The sequence below is a fragment of the Sylvia atricapilla genome, chromosome Z, assembly GCF_009819655.1.
Source record: "Sylvia atricapilla isolate bSylAtr1 chromosome Z, bSylAtr1.pri, whole genome shotgun sequence".
NCBI classification, from domain to species: domain Eukaryota; kingdom Metazoa; phylum Chordata; class Aves; order Passeriformes; family Sylviidae; genus Sylvia; species Sylvia atricapilla.
In genome coordinates this window covers 36,749,020-36,764,899 of record NC_089174.1, presented here as the reverse complement: position 1 = coordinate 36,764,899, position 15,880 = coordinate 36,749,020, and the positions used below count along the sequence as shown (strand labels likewise).

The 15,880-nt window shown below is 35.9% G+C and overlaps 1 protein-coding gene across 1 annotated transcript in view; it reads right to left on the bottom strand.

Annotated features, from left to right (window-relative positions):
- Positions 1–15,880, bottom strand: part of DAPK1 (death associated protein kinase 1) — an 81,643-nt gene that overhangs the window by 14,243 nt on the left and 51,520 nt on the right. Inside the window, exons 5-19 of the mRNA XM_066339467.1 lie at positions 15,418–15,547; positions 15,086–15,134; positions 14,915–14,941; positions 14,333–14,485; positions 14,147–14,192; positions 12,432–12,521; positions 11,938–12,030; positions 10,252–10,371; positions 9,190–9,288; positions 8,296–8,394; positions 7,090–7,188; positions 5,517–5,714; positions 4,353–4,550; positions 3,530–3,628; positions 694–771 (exon numbers count right to left, since the gene is read on the bottom strand). Of these exons, the coding sequence (XP_066195564.1) occupies positions 694–771; positions 3,530–3,628; positions 4,353–4,550; positions 5,517–5,714; positions 7,090–7,188; positions 8,296–8,394; positions 9,190–9,288; positions 10,252–10,371; positions 11,938–12,030; positions 12,432–12,521; positions 14,147–14,192; positions 14,333–14,485; positions 14,915–14,941; positions 15,086–15,134; positions 15,418–15,547 (1,578 nt within the window). The remainder of the gene's footprint in view (positions 1–693; positions 772–3,529; positions 3,629–4,352; positions 4,551–5,516; positions 5,715–7,089; positions 7,189–8,295; positions 8,395–9,189; positions 9,289–10,251; positions 10,372–11,937; positions 12,031–12,431; positions 12,522–14,146; positions 14,193–14,332; positions 14,486–14,914; positions 14,942–15,085; positions 15,135–15,417; positions 15,548–15,880) is intronic.

Below are 15,880 nucleotides of genomic sequence, written 5' to 3'. Positions count from 1 at the left end.
AAGCAGTCATTGCAAAGGAAGTCTGAACTTTGCACTTTCTCACATCTTCACACACATGTAGTTTACAATCCTAGGAAGTACAGATTTGGTGGCAGGCCTAAAGGATATGATTATACTTCTTGGAAATACGCAGTGTGCACAATCTTCTACAAGTAATAGAAATGAGATGCTGCCTATCTGACTAATCAATGTGTATCAGATGTGTCAGACATACAGCCTTACAACAATCCCAGCTCATCTTTTTGTTCTAGTTGGCAAGACATTTGGATATACTGAAACTACAGAATTAGAAGATGATATTGAAAACTTCAGCAACTATTCCATACAGTATTGACATTTTCATAAGGGCTACAACCCCCCCACCCTTCATAACCTTAATCTAAGTGAAAGGGGGGTGGTGAGGAAATAAGTCATCTTTGGGGTTGTGTTAATTCTTAATAGATTATGTTCTACTAAACATCTTAGATATTTTGCTAGGCACTGTCAGACACTGATAGATATAAATCAGTGGTGCAGACTAGCTTAGCCAGATTCTTAATATGTACATATTGGTTTTAATTGAGGGTATAATTTCAAATTAAAAATATAAAAAGGAAAAGGAAAAAAAAAAGACACCATTGCAGCAAGGAATTTTGCAACAGCTTTTAGAATGGCTTTGATGAAAACTTCACTTAAAATTCATGCATTCCCAACCTTTTTAAGTCTTGCAAGCAGACTGGCTACATGTTCATGTTGCTCTGCTCTGGCAAGATCTTCTGCTGTCTTCCCATCCTGTTAAAACACAAATTATTAGCAGCAATTCCTTCATTTTTCTTTTACAGATGGGCATCTGGATGCCACTGTAACAGGATACTTTGAACTCGGTCTGAAGTCAACATTCCTTCCCCTGAATGCCATCTCTCTTCTCCCCAGTTAGAGGATGATAGTGTTTTCTAGATACTGCCTACTGAACAGACTTAAAAGGTCACAAAGAAGGGATTCATCAGCATATTGACTCACATGAATAGCAGGTGAATGTTTACCAATGGATAAAGACTGACAATGGCATGTCAGCCACTGGAAGATTCCAGAAAGCAAGAAACTTGTAAGGGATGTAGTTTAAATTGCATCAGCAAGTTTAAAAGGAGAAACTTTAAAAGCTTCAGTATTCAGTATTCTGGTCTTGCCTATTGGTCTATTCTATGTTTCACAGATCAGCAGTTTAATATTAAAGAGACTAAAAGAAAAATTGCCCAGTGCTTTGACTCTTAATGCTATCTTATGCTACTGTACTGTTTTAAATTTTGGTAAGAGGTAACTAATGTTGAAGTAACTAATCTGGTAAGAGGTAACTAATTTCTCTCAGATAAGAGAATTAGAAAATACATCCACAAGCAAAACAGCAAATTAGTTTCCTATTCAAGCTTTCCTGAAAATACAGAGTATCTACATACTGGTAGAGCAATAGGTAAGCAAAACTGACATATAAAAAGGATGTGGTTACAGGATCCATGAAAGCGTATTTTGCACCTACTGGTAATATTTCATTATAATTGCTGACTGGCTCCTTATATTGCAAATCAGACAGCCTGCAAGAGCTCAAGTCCAAGCTCCTGAGTCCAAGTGGCACTTGCAAGCATCTGCACCCAAAATTTTTAATCAATCTGACAATTTTGGAGAATCCAACGACATGGTGCCAATTAACATGTGAGCCCAACAGATGTTTTGGGCCAATTTTTAAACATTTGAAATGATTTTATACTCCAGGAGTAGAAGGTTTTCTATTGTCAATAAACAACATCCATGTAATCAAATTAAAAATACACTAGTTCCAAAATGGGCTTTAACCTAGAAAGAAGGCAATAAATTCATAACACAGCCCAGTTACTTAATGGTGTTGGAAAAGTTAGCTGCTCAGAAATGGCATACTGAGAGAATAAAAAGGCCATTAATTCTACTGCACTGGCTCAGAAAGAGCTGCTAATGAAGTTTTCAGAACAGTTCAATAGCCTTCTAGCAAACCAATACAAAACTGAAGTATTAAAATCACAGCATGCAAGTTCCTCCGGTCCTCTCCTTTTTCCTTCTCTGCCCCCACGATGCTGGAATAATGGATGGTTATGTATATTCACTGTACTGCTCCTGCTAGATTTAGTATCAGCACTATTTATTTTGCTATGTCCTTCAAACTGACCTAAACTGAAGAGACAAAATGTACTTTTATCTTGAAAGGACAGTGTCCACACAGGCAATTATACCAACATGGCTGTCATGACATAAATGAAGTCCAACAGCTCAAGAATTCCCTCATTACTCTTTTATTTTATCTCATGTCTACAGTATGTAGTAGTGCAAATACATATACACAATGGGATTTAACAAACAAAAAAGACAAAAACAGGTGACAAAGAAAAGCTGTAGAACATCCTACCAAGTCCACTGCATGCATATTTAATTATTCTTAATAAGGAACATGGCAATATACAATCCAATAGTTATAAAAAAATAATTATTAAGTCCTAAACTTATTTAAGCTACAATTTCAAATTTATTTGCATTCTCCTCCTACATAAGATTTGTGCTTAAAAGAAGAAACTGCAGTGCTAAATCTAGTGGAAAACGACACAAAAATTAGTATTTTCTACTGAATGGGTAAAGCAAATGATACAGAAGTTTTCTTCTTTTCCCCCTCCATTTCAACATCTCAGGAATGATTTTTTAGGAAAAGAACTCTGAAAAATGTGTACTCAACTAAAATCTAATGACAACATGTCTTCCTCATACAGAGTGGTAGTTATTTCTAAGCAGAATAGATTGGTTACAGTGAGTAGCAATGTAGAATCATCCACTGGATCTGAATACAAAACATGGTTAGTTTGTTCAAAACACACGTAATGGAGTGCAAGATGTCTGTAATTTATTATGCACATGACAACGGCCACTTCATTCCTGTTGTGGGTGTGTCATTAGGAGGATGTTTCCCATCTTACCAGGAATGAAAAATGCTTTCAGTGTTACTGAGTGGAAGCAGTGGCGCTGACTGATTCTAACATGAATGATTTATTTTACAAGGATACTTGCATGCTAGTTCAGTCGTCCATGCAACCACACATCTCCCTCCATAAAACCAGAACTTATTAACCCCCTTAAAGCATGAAAAATATTTAAGATACATACAATGCATTTATATGTTTCTCAAATGTAATGTGAAATGATGTACATCTTCTTAATGAAGTGACTCTATATGCTTACAGAAAACACAATGATAAAAGTAATTCTTAGATGAAGAAATTATTACGTGTAGATGAAGTGGTAGCTGTACTGTACCATACCATAATCAGTACTGTACTGTACCATAATCAGTTCCAAATTCAGTTGCAAGAATGGAACAAGTAGACAAGAGAGATATAACAAATACCATACATGATGTATAATATACAACACCCTTTTTAAAAAAAATTCAAAACATAATGTCTTTTTCCTACCACTGTCTATGAGTTCTTTTTCTACTTTCATGCATAAAAGAAGAACAGCATCTCTCAATACTTACAGAGGTTAATGCTTCTACATTGGCACCGGTAAGGCAAAGGAACCGGACAACATCAAGAATGCCATTGTTTGCTGCCAGGTGTAAAGGTGTTCTTCCATACTAACATGAGGAAAAAAGTGTCACTAGATTAGTCAAGGAATGTCACTTCAGATTTCTTTAGACATATTATACAATTATACATATTGACACACAGGAAAGGTTTTGCAAAAACTGGAAGAAAAATTACTTTTGATTGCAGCTTAAGCACAACTGCTGAAAACACAATTAAAATAAAGGCTAGATGACTATTTAAAGGATGGGGAAACAATTTTCTAGCTAAATCCCTCACAACGGTGGAGGAATCCTTTAGAGGTTTGTTTTTTTTTTTTTTTTTTTTGCTATATTTGACAATGTCTTTTAATTCCAGGAAATTTAATTGCCCTATACTTAATTAAATATGAACCACTTAAACAACACTGATTCCTTTACCTCTAGAACTCTGGGTTCTACTTCAATCCAAGTACTACTGAGGATTAAATATCTCCCCTTTCACCCAAAGAAATATAAGGAATGAATGAAAGAAGTCATCATGAAATAATATATTTTTTAAGTGAAATGGGAAAGTGCTGTAAAGTATTACTTTTCCAATTTTTCATTCTTTCCATGAATCTCTTCACTGACATGAAGTCATTTAATGCGAGTCATTTAATACTTTGCATTTGGCCACTTTGAGAGACAGAAGAATCAATGAAAACATTTTTTCATATCACAGAACTTGAAAAGGTCACCTAATGCAACAGGTGAGCTAATAGACAACGCAGTTCAGCATCCATATTCCATTTACCTTATTAGGGACATCCAAACTACAATTTGCTTCACAGAGTGCCATCACAATAGGCACATTCCCATCTTTGCAGGCCACATGTAAGGGAGTGTTGCCATGTCTGTCTTGGAAATCTACAAAACACCCTTGACTCATGAGAGTTTTAACTACTTCTAGTTGACATCTCCTTACAGCAAGGTGCAGGGCTATATGACCATCCTGAAATAAAGAGATAGCTTGTGAGATCAAATAATGCTAAAAAGCAAAACTTTTAGTAAAGTTACAACCATCTCAAGTAACGGTGCATCTCCTTGCCTCAAGAATCACAGTGGTTTTTAATTTGAAGTTGGAGGCAGGGAGATGCACCATATCTGTCAGAACAAATAAGCCATGAGATGAAAGCAAATTTCTGTTAAGCCACTGGTCTTTGCAGTGGAGCAGATGAAATACAAATACACATTCTCTTCTAACAGCTTTCCTCGGAGAGAGGAGAGTGAACAACAGTAACAACCAGTTGAATATTGTAAATTCTCGACAGAAGTTAGTGGTGCAAAAGTCATGTAATTTGCTTTCTGATCAGTAACTTTAAAGATAGAGCTTTCTATCTGTGGTACAACTTAGAGAGACAATGTATCTGGAAAAAACAATTTAATTCATTTAAAAGCAAAAACTTTTTTCTGAACTCACTTTAATAACTATTTAGTTAATATTACTAGAAAAGGTAGCTAAAAGGCCAGCAATACCAAAAATAGAAGCAATAAAATGGCAAATTTATTTATTTGGATTACATAATGAAAAACAAGGATTGATTCTGAATCAAATAGAGTCATATTTTTAATAGCTCTTATTGGAAATGGGTGTGATTTATCCAACCCATAGTAATCAAAGACCAACACCAAATCCATCTTTTCCTCTGAAATTAACAGTTTGTTGCCAATTACAGAACCTAACATTCCTGCAATTTTTCAAAGAGTGTTACTCATGATAAATGATAATGAGATGATAGATCAGCAAAAATCCAATCATGGAGTAATAATCATCAGTGGACAACCTTAAAGACTATTTCAGCCATCAATAGGCCCTGTGTGAACTGCTACAAAAATTCATGTTGGGGAAACAATGCTGACTTGCAGCACTCAAGGAAGCAATTGAGAGACGTCCCTGTGATCTCCAGACATAACTAACCTTGTCTGTTGCATGAAGGTCAGCCCTGTGTTCTGCCAAGCATTCCACAATATCATGGTAACCCCTAGCAGATGCTGTCAGGAGCGGGGTCTCCCCTTCTTTGTTTTTAACATTTACATTGCAACCTGCTTCACAGAGTGCTTTTGCAACAGAGTAGTAGCCATGCCAAGCAGCGCAGTGCAGTGGGGTTTCTTCTTCCTATCAACATCAAAAATCAAAAAACAATACTGAACCAAACTCCAGGAAAAACAATTCCCCAACTTAAAAAAAAATTAATAAAATAAAATAAAATAAAATAAAATAATTATATATATAAAAAGAAAGTCTACTAAATTAATCCTGTAAAAAGATGTTGTAATTTCTAATGCTGACATTCTAAAACCAAGAATAACTTCAGCTGACATACAAGGGATTATGGTACCTTGTCTGTCAGGAATCCTACTTTAAATCTATCTATGCTCCTGATGCTAACTATCTTGGTTTTCTCACTTGAAAACTGACCCTTGTTCACAAACAACTTCTATGTGTGCTGTGACTAATCCAGTGTCTAAAACAGATTGATCACCATGGAGATGCAAATCCCACTAGACTCCCAGTTAGGGGCAGGTCCCTCTGCTTATCATGTTGAGAAAGCACATCTAAATGCTCTAGGAGTGAAGACACTTAAAAACCCAAGTCCTTTAAAGACACATCACAAGTCTTTGCAATTATCTGCATTTGGAGTTCAATTGTGACTGAAGTACTAATTTGCTTTTTGCAGGAAACCCAGGAAACTTCAAAACATTCAACATTGTATGTCAGAGCAGTTACATGGAACACCATTAAAAACCTCAAATATTTCACAAAAACATGCTGAAAGTAGCCCACCGAAAAAGCAGGGAGAATTAAAAAACACAAAAAGAAGTAGTTCTATCAAATTCTAAGAAATGAGATATCCTTTCTGTACCTGTCAAATATCAAAGAGGATATGATTGAGGCTGATAATAGCAGAGGAACTGGACTGTATTCAAGGTTTCTGTAAAAATCTTGAGCATGTCCTGTCCTCCCTTAGCATAGGGCTCCTTAAACAATGAAACTGAAGTCCTAGAGGGTACAGCACTTGGGGAGGCTTGTGGAACTCACACACATAGAGTCAAATTTGGGTCAAGTGGATTTTCTTTTTATATTAAGCCTTTTCTTCCTTGTTTTCTTTCAAGACTTCAGACCTCTAAAGAAACCCTCCTGAGCCCTCCTTCTATTTTAAAAAACGAGTACTTGACACTGCAGAAAAATTCTATGACTGCTAAAACCAAGCAGAATTCAAGGCAAAAACTAATAAAAATCTTTCATTGAACTCTCAGAGTACACACCACCACCCACACCTTCATGGAGTTGTTTCTCCATCTTCAAGCTTTCATTTTTGAGAGAACCTGTGTTTTATAGCACTGGTTGGTTCACTCAGTTTTTTCACATAATCTTTATGTATCAAGAGCTATCAAAACTTCCATAATTCTCGTTTGCAAAGTGAGACTTGAAGTTTTGACCACTAATATAAAGCCTTATTTGTTGAAAAAATGCAGTGTTCATGACTCACCTTGTCTTGAAAGTTTGGATTGGATCCAATGCTACAGAGAAACTGAACCACATCCACATGCCCATACCGAGCTGCCACGTGGAGAGCGGTCTCTCCGGACTGCAATTACAGGAGAACATGCCAGTGTAATTCCCTGCATCACACTGTGATATACACTGCCTGTACACCGTGTACAGCCTGAATGCCCTCAATCCTGCATGGAAAACTGCTCCCTCTCCACTGCCCAGCCACACAGCTCCATCAGCAGAGCTTACAAACTGGTTCTATGTGACAGACACACCACCAACTAGCAGGTAGGTTATTTTTTCAAAGGCTTTCTTTTCCAGAACTTATTTTCCTATTTTATTTGTTCCAGATCACTGCCACGATGGGATTTCTGAGCAATACGAGGAGGAAGCTGTGTGTGCAGTTGTGTTGAAACAGATATCTCATTTCTAGTAATAACATTTCCATAAGCCCTCCCGGTGCATTTTGGTCACTATGCCTAACTATTTGCAACACTTTCTTTTTTGAAATAACATAAAATTGATTTTTTTTAAATTAAGAGAGTAACTTCTTTCCTAGCAGCCTTATCAGGAGTCAAACAACAATTTTCCTAATGTACCTTGCCTTGCATTTGTTCTCTCAACAAAGGAAACTGTGTTTCACAAGTATAATTTCCTCTGCACTGGAGCTTTGGCTAGTATAAAATCATTGCTATGGTATAAAAATTTAACAGCAACTAGTTTCTAGGGCATATGTTGCTCAAATAACACTGCCAAAGACAAAGTAAGTGCTCATCAGCAATAAATTGTTAGGCTTCCTTATACTCAACTTAATAACAGTCAAATTTACTTGTCAGACAAAAGTGGTTTTCAATCAAGAGGAATGAAAAACTGAATCACGATTTCATCCTGAGTTCCAATGAGAAATCAAGTCTTCAAGTGAAAATTAATTTAGATTTGTACTTCCCCACCTACCCACCATGTACTCACCACATTTAACATGCACACTTGGCTAACATTTGTCAGGAAAATAATCAGTACATGCAGCTACTTTAAAGCTCTGTTAACACGGCCCTATAAGTCAACTTAGAAAACCATACTACAAAAGCCAGTTGATTTCTTGGAATTATGGCACAGTTGAAAACCATTTCAATTGAAAGACCTCTCTCTTTTAAAGTTATAGGAAGGGGCTCTCTGTGTAAAAAAGGAGTTATTTTCTTACCTTATCCTTAATATCCAAAGGACATTCATTATCATTGAGAAATTTCAGTGTTTCTACATGTCCATGTCGAGAAGCCCAATAGATTGCATTAGATCCAGCCTGTCAAAAATATTTCATTTCAGATGCTATTAATCAAGTTAAAATCCTAATTCTAGATTTTCAGTTGAGGTACATGTGCATTTAGGTGTACACAGATATACTGAATAGCTATTCAAGCTTATATGAGCACATCCACTTTTTAAAAAATTTCAAATTGATTCAACAACCCTACATACCAAGAGTGACAACAAAAATCTCTCTATGCAAGGATGATTAACAGGATTACTAACTGTTTGCAAGGATAATCCTCTTCTCCCTTATTAGGGCGTTCTTTGGAAAGAACAGCCATGAGATAAAAACCTTTATTCTGCTTGCTTTACCATCTATTCGATGGAGAAGCAGACATTCTTCAAGCTTGCTTTAAATGAATTGTTACAGCACATTTGGAAAAAAAGCTTATTGCAAAGCATATCCTCCATCAAATATGAATTTTAGTTGCAATATTCCCCATGGCTAAAAATATTCATTTATCATTCTATATTAAATAAAATTCTCCATTGTGTTTTAGGGCAATCACTAATTTGAACTAAATGAGGTGGTTTTGTGAGCATGAAGGACATTATACAGTTAGTATAATTCAAATTATTTCATCTAATACAGTGATAAAAATCAGAGAGTATTTATTAGTAACAAATGACATTGCTCAAAAGTTAGTCTCATGCTTTTGCTGTGGAAGACAGAAAACAGGATCTATAGCTCAGTTTTAATTTCCAATTCCACTTGGTCTGAACAGCTTTCCTTCTGGTAACTGTAGTGAAAACGTTATAAAGAGCAGTTGAAAAGCAGAACTCCAACCTTATCTTGAACATCAATACGAGATCCACGCTTTAAAAGCAGCTGAAGCATCTGAATGTTCCCACAGCCAGCAGCAATGAGTAGTGGAGGTGTTCCATGCTAACGATGAAATACAAGAAATTATATAATTAATTATTGCAGGATTAAGAAAACAGTGGAATAGAGGACAGGCATTGAATAGCATTTCTGGATTTCCACTTTCAAATCAAGTCTTCAAAAAATATTATATGAAAATAATTTATCCCTTTGTTAAAAGAAATATTGCACAGCAATTCTCCATATTTTTGAGATGAATTCATGATATATCACAGTAAATTTATGTTTTTTAAATTAGGAATATTAATATTAAGCTATCATTAGCCTTGTTTGGGAAGAATATTCCCTTTTGCAATCTCTTTGCAGCTACCACACCACCCCAAATACAAGCCACCAGCAACACCTAGGAAAGTGAAATGGGACCACCCATTTAAACAAAAATACAGCGATTTTTTAAAATGGTTCAAGATCCCATCACAGTAAAATAACATACATTTTACTTCTACACTGCTCTTCATGAATGTTTCTCAAAGTACTTTGTAATGAAGGTCACTTCAATAACCACTCAAAAAAGTGTGACTTTGTCTTGAACCATTTAAGAAATCACTGTATTTTCTGTCTTAGTGGCCAGTCCCATTTCACTTTCCTAGATGTTGCTTGCTGATGCATTGAAATACTGTGTAATTTCATTACTGAAAATAAACATTGGCCATCTTCATTTGCCACAAGAAACAGCAACTGCAGCCAAGAGTGAAGGTTGATATTTGATACACCACAGTTCCTGACCATATATTTGAGTCACACTTTTGAAATACCTGGGAAAAAAAAAAACATTTTGGGCTCCATTTTAATGTATCTTAAGAAGACTAAACACAAAGCACATGAAAATTTCTCCTAGAAAAAAAGGCAGAATTTTTTCCTATTCTCTTGCCTTTTCATTCCAGGTGCTACATTTTACAACCACACTGCTCTATTCAACAGGGTGGTAGCTAATCCCCCACACACCTCACCACAGACCCACACTACCTTGTTGGGTTGATTGACATCGTAATTTGTCAGAGATCCCAGAAGGTGCTGTAATCCAGGAACATTGTCATCATTGATGGCATGAATAATAGCTTTCATCACAAAAGAATCTTCTTCATCCTTGCAATTAAAAGTGAAAGAAAAAAACCTGTTAGCTTTAAGAAAAAATCCATATCTAACCAGCTGCCAAGACCTACAGAAAATTTAAAACCTAAGTTTTTTGAAATTTTTTTTAATAAAAGAGTGCTTCAGCTGCAAGCTATAATCTTTCATGAAGCATAAGGCTAGCATGTATGCATGTTATTTGAAAATCCACACCAACCCCCCCCGGAACAATTTCTAGTAAAATACGCTTCCCTCTTCTTCACACACAAATCTGTTACTCACTGAGATTCTTCACAGATTTCTTTCATTAGATGTCTTTTTTTTCCTCATAGGGAAAACAGATGATAGATTTCAATAGAAGCAATACTTGCATAAAATGAAATTATTCTATGCATACGTGTGCCTATTAAAACACCCAAGAGTGAATACCAACTGAAGTACCAGGTTTCGTGCCATCCGCAGGAGAGGTGCTTTGGTCCAAGCTTTCAGCTATTCAAATGGATCAGTCAAAAATCTAGAACCTAAGTAACAAGCCTAGATACTTCTGCAAGTGTAACTTTATTATTCTCCTCCACACTAGAATTTCAAAGAGCTGAAATTCACAGAGCCCATTATTTGAATTGCTCTTACCTCCTCTCTCTTGAGGTTTCAGATTTTTTAGGACACTAATGTTGGGCTATAAATCCTTTCTGCTGGAACACAGGTGTGAAATGCTGATCCAGTGTTAAAAAGCATACAGATAGCTGAGGTGGGAGGGGTGGTGGGCAGGGAAAGGAGAGCAAGAGGAGAACAAAGAGTTCAGAAGCCGAAAGCTAAGAGGAGAAAAAGTGGGAACATGAGCATGGAGTTGCACAGGAAGGACATGGGGAAGATGGTATGCATGAAAAGGGCTTTGCAGAAATTCTGAAGTTGATCCTATAATGCACAGAAAAGATGATATTCCCCAGCTCTAAACATATTAACACACATTCCTTGCTGATCACAAGGAATTTGTGAAGTGTGTATTAAAACTTGTAGAATAAGCTAAGAAAAATGCTTTTGGATTTACAAGGATTTGTAATTACAAAACATAAAGTGATTGCTCCTAACTACTCTAGTCATATCTAGTACCACAAGCTGAATACTGGCCAACTCTAAAGTTTCCTCCTTAAATAACTGCTTGTGGTGACACTGCTGTCTAGCATTCATTGGATTTAAAACAGTCCTAATGACTTTGAATATTCAGTGAAAAAACCAGGAATATCAGGAATATTACATTAGTCTACACAATGATGATGTAAATGATGAGTAAAATTCAGATGACACTTTTTCACCATATAATTGTTTCAGTAGGAAAAAATACTCAGGATCCAAACTTCAAAACCAAGAAATGAATTTTTGACACTAGGTATCAGCCTCAACATGCTAAGATAAATTTCAAGGTTTCAAGATGCAGAAGATCAAACTAAGGATAACTGACATTAAATATTTGTAGCCTGACAATCTATTTCTTCCTACTTATGAGGCTAGTTAATTATGCAAATTTTCAATAGCTTAATATTTCTGTTAGTTAGCATTCTAAATATATAAGAACACACTTACCAGAGTATCATCACTTCTAGCAACACTCATGCTACTTCTGGACAAGAAAGATCTTGATAATCTTTGGCACAAGGATATTAAGCGCACTGATTGCTTTGTAAAAATAAGAAAAAAAAGCTATATGTAAAAAAATTAGAAAATTCTGATAGGATGCTACTGCAGAGATTTTAAAGGAATTAGCAAAACAAACTGAAGTTTGACTTCAATACCTTATCTGCTTTTTATTTTGAATTTGATACTTCAACTTTTGCTATTTATAATCCATCAGAAGCTCAAAGCAAACAATCCACACACAAGCATTTATATGCAGAGCATTAACAAAGTCCTCCTCTCCATACCACTATACTCAAGCACTTAATTTATTCCCAGTGACAGAAGAATGTGTTTCTTCTTCCTTCTTTTCCACTCTTAAATGTGCTGACCTTCCCCTGGAACAGGCAATGCTACTGCATTTTTATGTCACCAATATTTTGATGTGTTCTTGAACGACTTACTTTCCATTTTCGTCGTGCTGCAAACTTCTTGAATTTCTCCATATTCACTGCAGAAGCTTTTCTACTGAGTGCTTGCTGAGTGTCTTTTGGCTGCGAGCAAAAGGAAAATAGAGCTGTTCTAAAAAATTCCATACTTTCTGCATGTAAGACTCTGTCCCTCAGTGATGACTTTTACTTACATTATAATGGACTGCAAATCCTACTGTAATAATAAAGTAATTGTAAGTGCATAATTTTAAAATTCAGAATCTAGCTTGGCATACAGATGGAATTTCTTAAGAAAATGCTGCAAGGGAAATCCAGATCTAAAAATGCAATAGTAAAATACGCTTTTTCAGTTTAAACAAAAAAGCCCTTCAAACATCAGAACATTTAGCCTTGTCCTTCACCTCTCCCTCTGATAGAGGCATTTGATTTCCAAGATAAATCCTGTCTTCTGGGAAGATTCCCTGACTGATTTTAAATGCAGTCAATCTTTGTTACAGGCTCAATGTAATCACCTGGATGCTGCTGAAAAATTACTCCCTCTCCCCCAAAAAATCACATCCCACATACTAGTGCAGCAAGCTCTAACTCTGAATCCTTTCAAACTTTTTATGGGCTAATACTAAGCACCAATGACTAGAGGAGTATATTAAATTTTGCATTTTATGATCCCATTCTTGAAGTAATTTTTACATATATATATATATATATATATAATTGAATCATGGAAAGGCTTGGGTTGGAAGGGAGCTGGTTTCAACCTTCCCTGCCATGGAAATGCAGGTAAAGATAGTGGTGCAAAAGGGGAAAAGAGGATATGAGCACTGGAATGGGAATCAAATGCCTGCAAAGTTAAGTCATAAAGCAAAGTAATAGGATACAAAACAACTTGTCTCTTTGCACAAGTGTGGAACTTGGTCCAAGGCAGAACAACTTGCACAATGCTTACTTTAGTGGTTTAAAATATCATGTCAATACATTCATGTCAATAAGAAGTATCAATTATTTCAGATTACATCAGCAAAAACTCAGCAAAGCATAGTCAAATTTGTAGTTTGGCACACTGGTGTAGAAATGCCTGCCCTCGGACACTGTACTGTGAACTGGAGCATTTGTGGCACAGATAAATGTTTTGCTAACTGATTCTCTGGGAAGTGTAGTGGGATCAAATACCCACTGTGCATCCCCATATCCTGGGAAATCAATGACACTGAATAGGTTTACTACTCACAATCAGAATGTGATACGGAATTAAAAAAATTAACTGCCAGGTAGTACTACACACATTAAGAAGAATAATAGGTGCCATTTTCTCCCTCTCGACCTAGCAGCCTCACAACTCACTGCTCTCTTCAGTCTAAAGGGTAAGGACAGAAGAGAGATAATTTTTTTTCGCCAGTCTAAATAGCGGCATTAGAAGAAGAAAAATTATTGTGAATTGGACTGGATTCAGAGACTGTATGTTTGTCAGTGCAATGCTCTCTGAAGATTAGCTTCTCGGTCTGACCATGAGTTTAATTCCCATAAGGGGCTACTTCCCTACTGCTAACTCACATAGAGCATATATTAATGAAGCCCACATTCTGCATGTGTTAGCCTTCATACAGACAGCTTTCCAAAACAGTAAGTTACATTAGACAATTACGACAATACTCCATGTTAAGAAACTTGAAAAGTTGAAATGAAGAATGATTAAAAACAGGACAACAAAGAATGAACAGCATGCTAACCTTGATCCAAGGATGCAGCAAACTGTCTTGGATAGTCATTCTCTTCCTTTAGGAGAACAAGAGATAGAACTGTTTCAGATATTAAAAAAATGCATACTGTTTTATGTTTATTAAACAATCATCTCCAAATATCATGTAATTTAAATACTAGAGATGTAAATGCCACACAGAAGAAAAACAACTCACTTTGGATCTTTGACTAGAAGCCTTCGTATAAAGTCTTTAGCTAGGGCACTGGTATTACTGAAGAATTCTTCTTCAAATTCATAATTCACAGCAGACACATTTGCCAGTGTTTCCTGTTTGGTTTCTCCAAGAAATGGAGACGCACCACTTAGACTGCAAGAAAGACAGAACATCCCTCTCATTAACAGCAGTTATAACACTACTGCTTCAACCTTCTGAGATCAAAAAACAGTAGAAAGCCAACATTTTTCTTTTCTGTTTTAAGGCTGCAAATCTACTTTCATGAAGATGTGATGTAGCAGGGCAGAAAAAATATTGCTGTAATTAAAAAGAATACTGTTAAGATATAGCTGCAGGAAAGTCACCTACAGATTTGAAGACAGCTTCCCATGGTAGCTCAATGCTGATTAATGGCAATTCCTTCAAAAATTATACTATTTCTTTTAAGATCATACAGTTTGAATCATGATGTGCAATCAGAATGGTTTGATTTGTACAGACACCACCAACACCCCAGAGAATAGAATAAGAATTAAAAACCAACAGCATTTGCAAGAAACACCCATAGATTTTGGTACTTACAGAATATAAGTTATTACACCAATGCTCCTGGATTGAAGGAAAAACAAACAAAAAAAGGATGAGGGAGAGAAGAGAAAAATAGATGGAAAGAGAGAGAGGAGAGAAAAAAAAAAGGTTAGAACATAAGCATAATCACAAGAGATTTATTTCAAGTAAGATCCAATAACTTACCACATATCTGCTTCAAGACCAAGAGGCTCATAATTTACTATTTCAGGAGCTAAAGGAAAAAGCATCAAGATAAGTACCTAGGCAAAGAACAGGCATAAGTCTCACTCTGAATCCATGTATGTCAGAGATAATAAGCTAAGATACTGATAGATTAAAACACCTTAATGCAAGTCTAATTTGAAATCAAATGTTAAATTTGCTCATTTAAATTTCAAAATGTCATGAATTACACACAAATTTTATGATCTGTAAATCAACCAAGCCAAGCTAAACCACAAATGCTGTTTTACAGTCTGAAATAGAATAGTTTGAAGAAACAACAGTTTTCTTACCAACAAACTCTGGTGTTCCGAAGATATTTTTGAATTCATTTCCAAAGTCGATTTTGTGTGCTAAACCAAAGTCAATAATCTTGATTCGAGGCTTTGGTACATTCCTGTCCAACAACATTATGTTTTCAGGCTTTGAGAAGGAGGAAGGAGGAGAAAAAGAGAGATTACGCACAGGTACAAACTGTGGGCCAGTGTTCTTCAACACTGAACATTCCTCTTTACCTCCATTAGACACTTGAATTGTGTTTTAGGCAGAAAAATCATGTCTTTTCCTATTATGATCTAACATATGCTAAAAGCTAACTACAGAAAATGAGGACTTCATGGTGATGCTGGAATGTTATGTTTTCAAACTCAGTTGAAAAAGGCGACTATCTCAGAATGTTTCACCCAGATCCCATTCACATTTAAAAAAAAGATCATACTCCTCATTTTTATTTCAGGTTTGTTTTCTCAGAATGGT